Raw genomic sequence first — 15,605 nt, 5'->3', positions numbered from 1 at the left:
TTTCCCCAAGTTCGTTAGCCACCGAGCTAACCCCCTGCTAAACAAGCAGCTAGCAAACAGCCTTTGTGAGGCTTCATTTCCTCACTTGCCTGTCATTCTCATCCACTCCGTTTCCCTTGATTCATTCGTAATAAGAGATAATGCTCCTGTGGCTTGGCAGGTTTAATTACTTATGTTATAATTATTATATTTTCGGGTGCTTTGGATGCATTTCCACCAGAGTGTGTTGTTTTCCATGTTGCCCAGTTTCCCAGGGCAGCACCTAACTGTTAATTTGATTTCTTGTTCCCTACAAAGCTCTGAGTCAGATGTCGCCCAGCGTAGTCGAGGTCTGGCAACCAGAGGATTCAGAGCCATTAGTCCCGCTTCAGGTAGGTACCTTCTAATGGCTGTGTTTGTATTTGGCTCTGTATGTGCACACTTCAGAAAAAAAAAAAAGAGCTCATCAGACAGCATGAGTGAACACGTGTGGGTTAAAGCATCACCGATGTTTTTGGACTCAGTTTGCAGACTGAGTTGGGTCTGTTTGAGAGGGGAAAACTCGTCAATAGCCCGCCACGATTTTGTCAACACAGTTATCAAGAAAAGTTATCTTGCTAGTAGTCACAGTTCATTAAACAACTCCAAAGTGAAAGCAGAGCGGGAGGTCACCTGCCATGTGGCTCCTCCTTATTTTCTTTTGTACGTGCTATCCATTGTGGAGTTCAGTTAGTAACACACGCTGACAGCCTGAAGGCTTCTTCGCAGTTGCTTCCGGCTTTGTGGTTCACACATTTTAGTCTAGGTTATGCAGTTCTTTTTTGTTGTTTTTGTTGTTGTTGGGTTTTTTTAAGTACTTCCAGTCATTTTCAAGTGGGTGTTTGTGATGATTATGTAATTGTGAGGCAAGAGCAAGGGTAAACAGCACAAGTTCGGTGTTTACTGACAAACCTATCATGAAGTCACCAGCTGGCTTGTCAGGTTACCTGAAAGGGGAGTGTGGCATTTTCCTGAAAAACTCTGCAAGGAGACAGTGTTGAGAGTTTGGCTGCTTTAGGTGAAAAACTAGATGCAAACTAAACTATCTGCATACCTTTCTTTTTTTAAAGAGTTCAATATTATTCTTTTGTGTCCAATTAAAAGATTAAAAGCCGGCCTCCTTTGCACAGAAACATTTGCAGAGAGTTTATTTTTGCCACTGTATAGTATAGTTTTTACAAGCTTGCTTTGTGGTGTGCACCCTACGGTAATTGCCATAGACCAGAGACCAGAGATAACACCGAAGCAGTCGATTCAGCATTGCAGATAGTTCTTAGTGTGAGCTGTATACACTGATAAATAATTCATATGCTGAGGGGAGGAATTTGATGTTTCTTTTGTGTTTTGTTTTTTCCACACTTAGCCCTACCTTGCAGATCAGTTGGCAGGTGACTGGCTTGTTGACATTGTTGAGTGTCATATGTAGTATTGGATGGAGCGATTGTCTCAGTTACATGAGCTATGTGAAACAGAGCATAACATGGATGTCTATCGTCTACCCCAGTGCTGTGGGCTCACTGAAGTAGTGATGCTGGAGATGCAGTGTAATATATGCAGATATATCGTCAGAATCAAATCTGGGCTGTAAATACATTCCTGTAATACTTGCAGTAACTGCTGCACATTTCCTTTGTGACCACATTGTGCTTTTTGTAACCATTAACATGTGTTATGGGTCACGTGTTTAGATTGGCCTCGGGTCTAATGATATTGGTTGAAGTTCCCTGGTAATTTTAAATAAATTGCAGTTTTATCTGCTTCATCTTCCTGTTTGGGTTTTGTCATTTCTGCACTCATTGTTTACAAACACTGCTGCTGTGCTTGTGAATATTCCTTTTCATGCTTTATCAGCTCAGCTGCTGTAGTGAGCAGCATAAGCTTTTGTTATTTTATTGTTGTGCACACTCTAGTGAAATTAGTTTTGTTTCATTTAGTTGAACTATTAAAGGTGTTGGAGTTCTTGAAAGAAATTTACATCAGCTGGAGCTTTTCAGGCTGAGGCCTGTAGTTTCTGCTATGCTGGGGAAAGGTTTATGTGGTTAAATGGTCGGCTGTTATGAAGCATTTTTACCCTTAGCAGTTCTACAAAGCAATTTACATTGTTTCTCGTTCACCCACTCACACACCCCCCAGGGCTTTTTGTGGCTTCACTGGTCCGTGTGCAGCGAAGGCGATAAGTCTGCCTTACATCATTTAATGGAAATTTCTGCATTTTTCTCTTATGGCTGAATTTTATTTTATTTTTTTACACAAATTTATACTATGCTTGAGCACTATGCATGAAACATCAATTGCTTTAAAAATTGCCTATTTGGAGGAACACCAGAAACTTCCACACTTGCACAATAACAGCTGTGGATCTAACTTCCATTGTGACTAATTTTAGCTTCAATGTCTTGCCCAGGGCTGTTTTTGCAGTGGCAATATGTTTATGTGCATGTCTGTCTTGAAAGAAGACTCATGCAGTTTCACAGTTATTAAATAATTCAGTGTATACGTTCATCTTCTGCAAATAGCAGAAGAGGGGGGAAAAATAGCTGAGAAATGAATCAGCTGTCGTTCGGTTAGCCTCTCATCCAGCACGTTCACTCCAGTCCACTGTCTCAGACTGCAGCTGCTGAGAGTAGTCCTTGTTGTGCTTTGCGTCCTTGGTGAACTCTGCTTAGCAGCACATGAACCACTTCTCCATCTGCTGCAGGTTCTGGTTAGAGTGGCCCTCCAGCTTACTTTAGAATGTAAAGACGAGGACTCCCATCGCCACCTAAATTATACTGTGAACCTGCCAGAAAAGAAGCCTAGCTACTGAGCCAGTAGGACAGTAAAATATGAGGTAGGAAGACCTAGGGCACTCCCTTATCAGCAAGTGAACTTTCAAAATAGGACCAAGGAAGTGTTGCACTTGTAAGGATTTCCTCATGTTATGGTGACACGGGCCTTTGTTACCCTGAGCATGCCGAGCATATTACACACCTTTATTACAGAAATCAGGGTTAGATCTCTTACAGAAGCAACAGCTTTCAGTTAAATATTCCCATGACTACTGTTACCATAAAACAGTGCTTAGTACATGGGAAATGTTTTGGGTAACTCGATTCCTAATTCACACAAATGTAATACTGGAAGGAATGACTGGTAGCATGCTTTTTATTCTGCAGGAAACCTATGTGTGCATCAGAAAAAGAAGAATTAAAGAGCATAGTTGTTTTTCATGGTGATTAATAGTGTTCTATATCCATTGCTTGTAAAGCATTTAAATTTCGCTTATGGGTTTTTGGTTGCCAATATGATACAAATAGGAACCAGTTTTTGTGCAGATAAGACATTTTTAAATCTGTTAAATGTTCCTTCAAAAATTTCTTTTATAACGCCATTCAAGTTGTCCTATGTTATTTTACAATCAGCTGTAATGGTCAGGTCTTCTACAGTTCAATTCTAAATCTACAAATGTATTTCCTCCTTTTTTTTTTTTTTTTTTTTTAAAAAAGTGACATTTTGTTAAATGCCACTAAAACATGCAGTAATTTACAGTTTATTTGAAAATGAAATTATGAAACTGAGATGTAAATACATTGCACCTAAATGAATATGTGCAAAGTATTTATTACATAACACAAGTAGTGATGGACTGTTATTTTTATCTTCTTATTTTTATCTTGCTACCACATAATACTAATGTAGTAGTGAGTAATAGTCACTGCAGGCATCCACTTATTCTTCATTTTCATTGCCCTGCCGATTCATGTATGAACTCAGTTGTTCAGAGATATTCCTGCGTTTTTGTGTTGTCCACGTTTGGTTCCCGTTATTGGTGTGTGATGTTTATTAGCTGCAAACAGAAATGATTTGAACTGATGTAGTTTGCAGTACTTTATTAATTTAACTGGGTGGGCAAAGATGATCCTGAAAATGTGTGCAGATTTTGAAAGTTATATAAACAGTCAGTGTTTTATCATGAACATGGATCAGTTTAATTTAAAAAAAAGAAAAAAAAAGAAAACCTTTAAAAGATTGTTGTTAATGCTGACAGTATAAGTTCACAGAAATTGGAATACACCAAAATCATAGTCGTCGACTTATCTGCCAATTTTTCTTTGATTAGTCAACGATTATCTCAGTAACTCTTATCTTCACTTCCTGTGGGCAAACCTCTTCGAGGCTCCAGTACCTCACCTGCTCAAGTCTGCCCACCTGTGAATATCACCCTGTTGACGCCTCCTACAGCAAATGACCCAAGAAACATAAGACTTTGAAAATAATCAAATGTATTTTCAACATTACTCAAAAGGACCGTCAGAATAAAAATGAAATAAAATAATATTTAGGAGTATAAATTAAAACGATGCGTTTTTTTCCCCAGTCCCAAATGACAAGTTTCCAAAGTTTTCAGATGATTAATTCACGATTACAATGCACATGCTCCGAGTGGGTTTTGCTCTCATCTTTGAGATTATGTTTCGACCTGCTCATAACCACATTAAAGATGCTGTCTGTCATGACTTCAGCCATTTGAGAGGTGCAAGAACCTTGTTTCAGGACAAACTCATCTATAAGCCGGTGGGTAATACTAGGTAAACTGAACAAAACAGAATTAGAAAAGACTGTTACTTATGACAAATTTGGTTGTATATCATACTTTCTCAGATGGTGTAGTGTTCAGTGCCAATTAAACAGTTCAATTGATGGTCAAACCCACAAATTAACTACCTAACGTTAGGTGGAAAAGGTTTACTATTCAGACTGTTTAGCCATGGCTACCTGAGGATTTTGCTTTTCATGATCTGATTTATTCAGGTGTCTTGAGACGAGCCCCCTGTGGGTTGTTTTGTGACTTAGTTATGTATGGTTTCTTTTACCATCTGATTGGTGAGTGCTGCACCATTGTTTGTCTTTCTATAAGGTCCTCCCAGCATTACAAAGGAAGTCTAGATGATCTTCATTGTCAAACTGAAGTTCATCATTCTCAATTCCAATTAATCAGTTTGGTTGTGTGCTCAAGTCTATGAAGACTCTGCTTACAAACAGCTTCCCTGTGAGAATGATGGAGGCTAACATGATCTGGAAACTTATAATGGTGCTGACATTGTATCCTTCCTCAAATTAGTCTTTGGAAACAGTCCTGTTTCACAGGTCTGCGTAAATATTTCAAGGCTGGGTCATGGCTTAGTTTTCACTATGACTTACTCTATCAGCTTTGAGACCTTATAGGCAAACAGTGTCCTTCCCAGCTTATTCAGTGAATTGAATTAGGGGCACATGAGGTCTTAACAAGTTGAAGCACATCTTCAGGGCGATCTTAGGATACACATAAGCTCAAGTGTGAATACCTACTTAAATGGGATATTTCTGTGAAAGACATCATTTTTGCATTGTCACTGTGGATGAAGTATTGTGTGTAGATTGAGGGGGGTCCATTGTAAAGATGAGTTCAGACATAAAACGCTGAAAACGCCCTTTTTAGTAGAGAGAAGATGTAGTCATCCATAAACCAGATGCTTATTGCCCTGTTCTAAGAACTGCATGACAGTCCACCAACACTCGCAGACATGAGATTAGAGCCAGGATGCACAAGCTTTAATGCCATTTTAAGTTTCCACTGACTGTTCCAGGTTCACAGTAAAATCAAATTTGATGCAAATTGGTTTATCTGTTTTGTTTTGTTTTGTTTTTTTTTTTCATCAAATTTCAGGTGGAGAAGGAGCGAAGAAAAGAGGGTCTTCCACTCGAGGACAGGTAAGCTTATCAGCTAAAACTGAATACCTAGGTAGAGACTTGCCAACAAGACGCATGATGACCAACAAATAACAAACCTACATAGAGATCTTGTCATACATAAGGGTTTCTTTAGCAGGGTGCAAATTAAAATTCTACTGTAAGCTCTATATTTAAAGATGTTTTTTGGTTTGTTACCACCCAAATGCAAAAAACTCTTATATGCTTATTGAGCATGTTTAACAACATACAAATTACAGAAGAGCTGCATCAAGGGATTTGTGTAATATGCAGCGTTAAACTGTAGCTGCTGGGTGACGTGTTTTTTCTCTTCACACAGACAAATGATGCAGTGTGGTTTCAGTGTAACTAGCTTAAAGTCTTTGCCTGCATGCAGGCTGTGTTGTTTATGTTGGTGAGTGAGGGGGTGTGATGGAGAGAGTTTGGGGGCGTGCGTTACAGAGGCACAGAACCAAATTCCTGCCTAATTTTAGAACTCCTTGAAAGAAAAAGGAGGGGAGGTCTGTCTTTCCCATCTGTTTCTGTTCCTGCATAAAACTGGTTGGAAAAATAGACGTTTTCTTCAGAATCTCAACAGTTCATAGTGTTGCTCACTATCAGGCTGGTGGTGTTGATGGCTGCTCAGAAACGGAGCAATCTTGAGGCTTGTTCAATTGCACTTGTAAATATTTTCTTGCCTTAGCCTTCTTGGTTATCTTTCCAAAAATAATTGTTGAGCAGAATAAATGTCAGTAAAATCTCTAGTGCCTATGCTGGTTCCGTACAATCTCTGAGACTGTACTGATTATCTTTAAGGCAGTGTTTCCTGCCTTAAAGATAAGATTTTTTTTGATAACTGTTCCATTATTTGTTCTGCTTATCAGTGTGTTCCTAACCAAGTCTCATGATCCCTGATTTCTTGAGTTTTCTGCATGTTTTGAAAAAGGCGTACATGTTTTCTCTGTCACGGTCTCTGAATGGGTTTTGTTTGCTGGGAGCTGACGATCTAGTCAAACTCACTGTGGATGGTGAGCTCATTGTAGCAGTTTAGTTTGAATGAATCAATTGAGAAAGTACTTTCTGTTTTTCTCTCTCAAAAAAAAGAAACCTTCTAAGGCTGCTTTGTGGAGCTAATGTGTTTATGACATAGCATATCTGGCCTCTGTCCTGCACATTCTTTGGTTTGCAATCATGCAAAGAGAGTCAGATACATGGCAGTCCAATGTTCCCAGAAAGGTGTTTTCTTCCTGTCTTTACTCAAAGTGATTATTTTACTGGCACAACTAGAAGCATTTTTCGTTTTCTTGGAACCTAAAGCAAGGTCCCTGGTATGAGTTTGGGAGTAAGGAGAAAAAATGGAGAGAAGGAAGGGTTTGCAAAGAAAGAAAAGATACATGCATGCTGCATATGCTTGGATATCAATAGAACACAAATTTAAAAGATACTAGAGCTACTTTGGTCATATAAACATAGTCTTCCTACCTGTTTCAGAATGACAGATTGCTTCTAAATGGGAATCATCATATTTATTTGAAAGATCCAAACACCATAAAAATGTTTGTGGAATATGCAAGGTACTTGATCAAATCATTTGTAATTGGTTGTCAGGTTGAAGAAATTCTCAATTCTTTGTACCATTTTAATATTGGGTTGATTTTGATGCTACCTTACCACAGAGACATTTCAGTGCACTCGTCAGCATCAGCATGCAGTAGTTTAGTAAATTCATTTAATATTTGAAATAGAAAGTGTCTGAATAGACCACATATGGAGTTTAGCAGGCAACTTAATTAATTTTAGTAATATCAAAATAAATGTATTTTTATATCATGCAGTCAGTGTTGATTATTAAAAAACATTATCACTAAAACTTTTTGTTATAATAAATAGCTTTTAGCCAATGCCAGCTTTCATAAACGTGAAAGACTAAATCTGTAGCTGTTTTAAATTGACAAGCATCTCGAGGTTAATGTGATTTGCATGTAGACAGCAGTTGGTGAACAGTGTGGGAATATGACTATTTTTAAATCTTGAGAAGTGAGAAGCAAAAGAGGCTTTGCAGTTCTGGTTGACCTCAAGACCTCCTGAGCTGTGAGGCCTCTCGTGCCTGGGTTATCAGGCACTTGCCAGGCCTGCCATCACCCTCTCCCAGCCTAAATAGCAAAGCAGGCAGCATTTGCAGAGGTTAATGATATCTCTGTCTGTGCTCTTGTGCGTCAAAATATCTTAGTCCTACATCCTTCTCTTTTTAGGCCTTTTTACTTTATTCTCCACCAGGACCATTTATGATACTGCTTTATAGAGGTATACTGTTAATACTGTGGCATGTGGATTTAACGTCATTGTCACTTCACATGTCTGTGAATAAAGTTGATCTAAACCCTTGTCTAGTCCTAACCCTTTCCCTGGAGCGTGGCTCAGGTCACTGCTAACACTGACTTTATTTGAGTTAGATCCAAGAGCTCAAATAGCACCAAACATAACTTGTTATTTTTGTACTGTGGCAGTGGACAGAACCCTGAGACTACAGCTCAGTGGTGTGCTTGTTAAGAGGCTGGGTTTTTCTTCATGGGCAGCTGCTTTTGAATTTACAGCAAATTCCAAGTTCCTAATGCACATGACAAGGTAAAAGCCCCCAGCTAACCTTTGAAGATCTGAACGAAGTCTGACACTACTCACCACTACAGAGAGAGGAGTGTGTTTCACTTTGCATTTTAACATTTGTTCAGAATTTTTGCAGAAGTTAACATTGTTCTGCAGGTGGTCTTTTATTCCGAGTCAGTAGAGAAGTGTGCTTTTAATTATATGAATAGCTATGTGGTGAAACTGTTGACCTTGAAACAACAATGCTAGCCATGGCACGGGACTCCTCTGTACAAGCACACAACCTCATTTCCCTTTCACATTTGACCCCTCATACACTCACCCACACACTGTTTTTCCACTCTAAGACTGAAATGATACTGTTTGGCAGGCTACAAATTAATAAACAATTAGAGCTATACTGAACGTGAGAGGGAAGCCCTTATTATGTAATGCAATAGGCATTGTTCCTCTGAACAAGCCACAGCCAGTTCATCTGTGGGGGTTTTTTTGTGCTATATTTGTGCCTTCATTCTTTCTTTAACTCAGTATTTACTTGACATTCATTTGCACGTGTTTCTCTGTGAAACGTTTTCAGAAGTGTCACTATATTGCTACACCACCTTCAAGAGAAGGTGTAGCATCTGAATTCTGCAGTTATCACAATTACTGTGCTCTGATGATACGTTGATAGTCATAAAGAGCTAATTTTATGGGGTCTGAATGTGGTTTTTAAGAGGACTGGACCCAGCAGAACCAATAATTTTATTTTCCCTCCCGTTTACTCGTTTAATACATTCATGCAGAACATTGCTGGTAATTATGAAATTGTATGTCCATCTATTTATTCACACTGGTTGACAGTTGCATCATTGCCGGTTTAGTCAAGTTGGGGGGAGCATTTTTTTCACACTTGGGATGTTTTTGCATCTTCTGTTTTAACAAGTACAGCATCAGATTTCCTGATTTTCCATTTTACTGTCAAATGACTTGTATGATCACAGCGTTTGTATCTGCCAATGAAAATGGTGTTCGACAGAGTTGGTGCCTTTTATATTTATATTTGTGACCTTTTGCAAACTCCAACACCCGTTATGAATAATGGGCGTTGTTTAGTTTAGTCTGAAATAAACTGTTGTTGTTTACATATCCTTCTCTTTGTACCTACTGATTGGCCAGAGGGTAGAGGAGAAAAGATAAACAGTTCCTTAAGAGCAGATTGGTTATTTCACCTGTTTCTCTTCAGCTACCTGTGTATAATAGTGTAGTGGACCTGAGTGTAAAATCAATCATGGCTTTTTTCAACAACATAGCTTGTTAAGTTTGTAATTTTTCCACTCAGCAGTAAACACTGTTCACCAAACACCAAAACCAAAGGTACAGACCTTCCTGTAAACTGTGGCCATCTTCAGTGTGTGATCATTTTTGCACAGGGTCGTCTTGCTTTGACTGTGCGCCAATTATTCTGAACTTTGCTTAATTTTGGACTTGGAGAAGTATTCAGTAGTCAGTTAGTAACCCCTAAAATCCCAAATCCCATGATTTCCGGGAGAGAGAAATGCCTTGTGGATATCTTGGTGTCCCAGTAGACCTGTTGCTTCATCATCATTTTTTTCTTAAAAAAAAAAAGCTTTAAGAGTTATTAATCTGTTCACCTTTAAAAAGAGCAGTCAAGGACAAACAAAAATTACTCTGAAAAGAAACGGAGCTAACACTGAGTCAGATCTGTGAGAAGAGGCTTGACATCAGAAAAAGAGCAGACTCAGACTCAGTCAAAGTACTTGTTACTTTTAAAGAGAAAATAAACGCGTATGTCTTAAAAATTCTTTGTTATCCTTGTGGTGTTTTTAGTGACGGTCCATTTTCTGACATCAGATACACAACACAGCTCTGCGCTGCTTACAAAGTGGTTTTCATTTGGTCTGTTGTGTATTAGCACATATGTTGCCCTTATATAGAAGTGAGCGTCTTCCACCTCTAGCTGTGTCGTGAAACTTAGAATGTGGCCACACCAGCAGCTCAGTCACTTCCTCTCCTGCACCCATGCTTGCGTGCTGTGATAGCAGACCCCATAATACTATAAGTAATTGTGGCAGATGGCCATCGGTGACTGATATGAAGAACTGGTACTAACATAACCAGCAGTTTGTGAGATATTCTCTCCAGCTACAATGGCCAGCAGAAGATGCCACCCCTTTTGTGTATTTCTAACAAAATCTAGCTTGCCCAGTTGGTGTGTGTGCGTATAAGGAAGTATCGCTGAAGGACAGTAGTTGTTGTATGAATTGACCATTTTCAGTATTACTCTCCTGCATTGTTTACTGTACGTACACTTGACAGTGTATTTTGTTGGTGTTACAGTCATTATTTGGGGCTATAAAAGATTTAGGTTCCATATATTTACTAATATAAGCTGGATGCTTTTTTCTGTTGATGAAATGACTCAGTCATTTAGTCTGGAGAGCAAACAATGCACATCAGAATGAAAACATGTTGCCTGGCTCAGGATAGAGCTACAGAAGTATAGTAAACTGAGGTAAATTAAAGATGTATATGATCTGAACTATGCTGTTTTGTTTTTCAGCATGTGCGATGTATCTTGTGGACATGAAATTCACTGCTCATGGGCACTGTTGCCATTGTTTTGAGGGCGTTGGCTTCACTGATAAGATGGCTGTAAAATAGCAGTGTCACTCTCCCTTCCTTACTTTTTTGGTGTTTAACTTTGGTCCTTATAGCAGAGCTTTAGAGTCGCAGTTTTTATGTGTATAAATACTTGGTCGTTCTGCTGTCAGGGATGGACTTTGTCTTTAGATATGTTAATGTTCAGAGTTCAGCATGAGCCCAGGTTTTGTGAGACACAGTTTGTGACCAAATGACAACAAAAAAAAATGCTTGTTTTCCAAAACTCAGATGTAATAATTTGGTGGTACTCAAGCTCAGTATTGTCAATAAGAAAATAGTCAAAGATATTTATATTATGGGGTATAAATAAAAATGAAATGAATAATGTCAATGAGGGCGAGTGCAATAAATGTCTTTGTTTAGAAAAAAATACATCCGTATTGGCACTTTACAGAAGCAACAATGACTGCTGCATCTGCAGACGTATTTTTAGAAGTATTGATTGCTTACTCATCACATCTTTCACTTTTCACTAAATCTGACAAACGCTCACAGTTATTCATTTAAAATACAGTCTTTGTTTCTTTGATCTACAGTTTTTGATGATCCTAAACGATTGTTTATGAGCTTTGCAACTTTTCTGTGTTCAGTCAAATGCACAAATGGTAACAGTTTGTTTTTGCTTGTTTTTCTTTTGATCAACAGCTCCTCCTCGTATATGCAGGAGAATGGGAAGGCTTTGCATTTTCAGCCTCCAGTGTTAGAGTTTGGGACCCAGTAAGTGCTGCTCTCACTTTCTGCTTCAATATTTCTATCCAAGCATTGCTGTTGTTAATATTGTACTGAAAAGGATGACAGTTTTAACTATATAGTCAGCAGCATAAGACAAGGGGAAAAATGTGATTTGATTTTGCCATCTCAAATGAATGATGTGGAAAACCCAACTGAGTTATTTTATTGTAGAGCTAAAGCAAGCCAGTGGTGTCATCTGTCACTGTGATGAATACTATGGAAGGGAGCATTTCATAAACTGAGGGCCCTTCATTGTTAGAATAGCCAAGTATGGCAGTCAGTTTGGTTTTCCAGCATCCAGACACACTGCAGAGGGTTGAACCCCGCCAGATGGGGTTAAGAACTTCACTGTTTGCCTTGATACTCCCAAAACACAAAGTCTATTAGGCACAATACTGTGGTTGCACGGCAGTCCCCATTGCTTCTGCTTAAAGGTAAACAGTCACAAGCAGCTTTTATTAGTTCATATTTTATGTCATAGATTTGGAATGCAGAAGGCAAAAGATATCCCAGTATTAGATACATATTTGGACACTAGAATGAAATTGCTTCTGGGAATTACAATTAATTTTAAAATAGTACTATAAGACGGGGAGTCACTCACCATTTTGTGGTTTCCTTTTTATACGTGAGTTGTGGGATAACGTTGTGGTTCTAACAGTAACACTGACTCAAATCGGTTGATATATGTGGCCAAACACAACAAAAATGAACATGTTCATAAGAATAACAAAGTACATTTGAGCAGGGGAACTGCAAGTGATGCAAACCGCACCAAGCACTGTGTTTTATCTTAAGCATGCTGGAGTACCTAGTTTGGCATTTCAAACAATATTAATAGAGCATGACATTTTGATGTGGTTAAGAAGATCATGTTTGCCAATATCAAGAGTATTTGTGTGCCTCTTGGTGATAATTTGGCGTTACATGTAATCCATACATGTTTGATCAGGCTGATTGTTGGAAGAAAAAGTAGAAACGATTTAATTTGACCACAAGTCTCGCTTGATTTAAATTCTGCTGTACATGCAGTTCATTTGCCTAAAATGAAAGTAAAGTCACTCTGACTGACAAACAGGAAGCAAAAGATGCTTCAGTTGAGGCTTGGAAAATGTCTCAAATGAAGAGTCTGGTAATATGAAGAGTTTCATGATTTTCTGCTGCAAAGTGTCTTTTTTTTTCCCAGCCCGTTTTTAAAATTGTCTCAAATTATATACTGTAATGCCATATTGTGTAGTTCTTTATATAGATCTCTAAATGAAACCTTTTCATAATTGTTCAGAGCTGAGGTGCCTCTGTTTGTGTGCATTTCACTCAGGACAACTACAGGCGAGTAAAATAGCTTTTCTCTCTGCATTCATTTGTTGTGAGACAGGAGCATTCATACTCATGCATATACAGAAGAGAGCAGCAGACATGACGTGGATTATTTCAAACCCAGCATGGAAAGGAGGAGCTGGGTTGGAGGTGGAGTTCAAACGAGCTTGCAGAGGTGGCAGCAGCAGCTGTACAGAGGCTAAAGCGACTTAAATACCCCACTTATTCAATTTGCCATTCAGATGTGTAGACAAGTATGAGCTGAGCAACAGGCTCATATCTTACTCTTCTTACAATTTAAAATAAGTCTTGTGTAGCAATTCACTTTATGTCAGTGCATAACTTGCACTTCTAAATCAGTAAAAATAAGACTCCTATGTTCCTGAGCTTCCCCCGCAAAGAAGGAAGAAGTCGTATACTTTGTTCTACCTGTGATGTTGAGCAGAAGAGACACACAAGATAAAACGAGTGGCAAAATGTCAGTAAAGCCTACTACACTGAGACTGCACTTTGCAAACAGCTTTAAAGGGATGGGCTCAAATGCAGTTGGACCGGCTACCAAACAATTAATAGAAAGGCTCAGATTACAGTTCACAAAACGAGAGCGTGACTTTGTTCTCTGCTGAGAATGACTTTACGCCACTATATGTTGTCAGTGCAAATGGGTTATATTACAAACTGTTTAAGCTGCTCTTAACTTGATCTGTACATGCACAGCTGCACTGCTCTGATCAAATGGAAAGACTGTGGAGGAAAAACAAAAACAGTAGTACTTAGAGCAGAGTGGGGTCAAGTGCTGTTTGCTCAATGATTTCTGCTACCACATATCAAAGAATAAAAGCGCTGTCAAGTGAAGCCAATGAAGGAAAGAGATGCACTGTGAAACTTTTTGTCCTTATCATATTATCACATTGTAATGTATGTTAAACAAATGCTTGCTGGTCCAACAGGCTGAACATTATGTAAAACATGTTCTCAAAAGCCCCCCCCCCCCCTTTTTTTCTTTTTTATTCTTTTTTTAAATGAGAAGAAAAAGTCATGTGAGTATTGATCTGCCTAGTAATGGGACCTAGCTCTCTTTACCTGTGAGACTGTCAGCTTTTAAGTTGTCCCACTTCAGTTATACACAGGTAAAATAACATTATCATCCTTCATGACAGAAGGTGTTATACAGATGTGTGTAACTCTGAAGTGCCCTAAAGTGCTTGTGCGAAGGGCAGGGTAGGAGGTATTCACCTAACACAAATCCCTAGGAAGCGTCATGTGACTGTAATAGATTAAAAGTGGCCAGACTGAGAGAGTTTGTTTGATATAACAGACAGCTTTTCATAGCCTTCCTTATTTGTGTATGTATGTGGTTTTAATTCTCACAGTGGCAGCTTGTTTGGATACAATAAAAGAGCTCATACATGTTACTCATCTTTTCCATGCAAATCGTTTGAGTTTCCTCTTACAGCTTCCCTGTATTGACAGAATGCAAAATGCTACTGATCTACTGCAGAGGATCAGAACTATGAGGCTTATCTAAATTATTATGGAAGAATTTGTAAACATAGACTTAACAGTGGACAAAGGATTAACTTTCATATAAGTGCAAAGGCTTGAGTGTGACCGTCTTTGCTCAGCTCCACTGGTCTTGCTCAGCTTCATATTATAGCTTTAAACCTGTTATTAATTGGGACAGAGAAATGTGGTTTACATAATTAAACATCATGTAAAGAATCTCCCAGGGTATGCTCTCAAAACTATGCATTTTTAAATAAACGTTCATGCACACCCCACTTTCTCAAGGAGCAGCAGGGGGATCTAAGGTATGCAGGGATGTTTGAATATTCTTATAGATGTGTATGTAGTGAACTATAATGATGTGTACCTCCATTTATTCAGCTAGCCATGGCACTCCTGTAACTCACTGGGGAATCCTAACGTTCTCGTGTGTGTCTTTACAGGCCGCTGGGGCTGCCAAGAGCTGAAACCATATATATACACAACCCCAGTCAGGAAGTTCCTGTCACACTGCTGTCAGTGTTTACATCCAGCAGGCATTTTTACATACCTTCCTTTCACAGAAGAGTAAGTCCGTAGAAGATTCTTAACAAGCAATGATGCTTAGAAATAATTGCACTTGAAGTAAAATGTGTATCTTGTTCAAATAACTTATTGCTTCATGTTTTCTCTGTACCCAGGTGATCCCTCCTAGGGGGAAGGCATCTTTTAAACTAATTTTCCTCCCGTCTGAGGAGGGCAATATAGAAAACACATTATTTATAAACACATCGGCCCATGGGCTGCTCTCATACCAGGTGAGTTGCAGACGTGTTTTTTTTTTTTTTTTTTTCCCCTCACTTCGTGTCTCCAGATAAGGGGATAAGCATTTAGATACTGTTTGCATGCTATTGTTTTATCGCAGTATGTGTCCTTGTATGAGCTTACAAACAGTCTCGGTCATGTCAGCTTTTGTTATTCTCTAAGAAAGTGTTATTCAAAATAGAAGCTGACCAGACTGCTGGTTTCATGCTTGCTTCGTCCCACGTGCACACGCTCATACGCAAGTCAAAACG

The 15,605-nt window shown here is 38.8% G+C and overlaps 1 protein-coding gene across 2 annotated transcripts in view; it reads left to right on the top strand.

The window, feature by feature from the left end:
* Positions 1-15,605, top strand: part of tmem131l (transmembrane 131 like) — a 31,270-nt gene that overhangs the window by 625 nt on the left and 15,040 nt on the right. For both annotated transcript variants that reach the window (XM_063475958.1, XM_063475957.1), the window contains exons 2-6: positions 298-371; positions 5,705-5,748; positions 11,641-11,712; positions 14,994-15,117; positions 15,231-15,347. In XM_063475958.1, the coding sequence (XP_063332028.1) occupies positions 298-371; positions 5,705-5,748; positions 11,641-11,712; positions 14,994-15,117; positions 15,231-15,347 (431 nt within the window). The remainder of the gene's footprint in view (positions 1-297; positions 372-5,704; positions 5,749-11,640; positions 11,713-14,993; positions 15,118-15,230; positions 15,348-15,605) is intronic.

Source organism: Pelmatolapia mariae, linkage group LG6, assembly GCF_036321145.2.
Source record: "Pelmatolapia mariae isolate MD_Pm_ZW linkage group LG6, Pm_UMD_F_2, whole genome shotgun sequence".
Lineage (NCBI taxonomy): Eukaryota > Metazoa > Chordata > Actinopteri > Cichliformes > Cichlidae > Pelmatolapia > Pelmatolapia mariae.
Note: the sequence above shows the minus strand (reverse complement) of the source record. Positions and strands in the feature narration are given on the sequence as shown.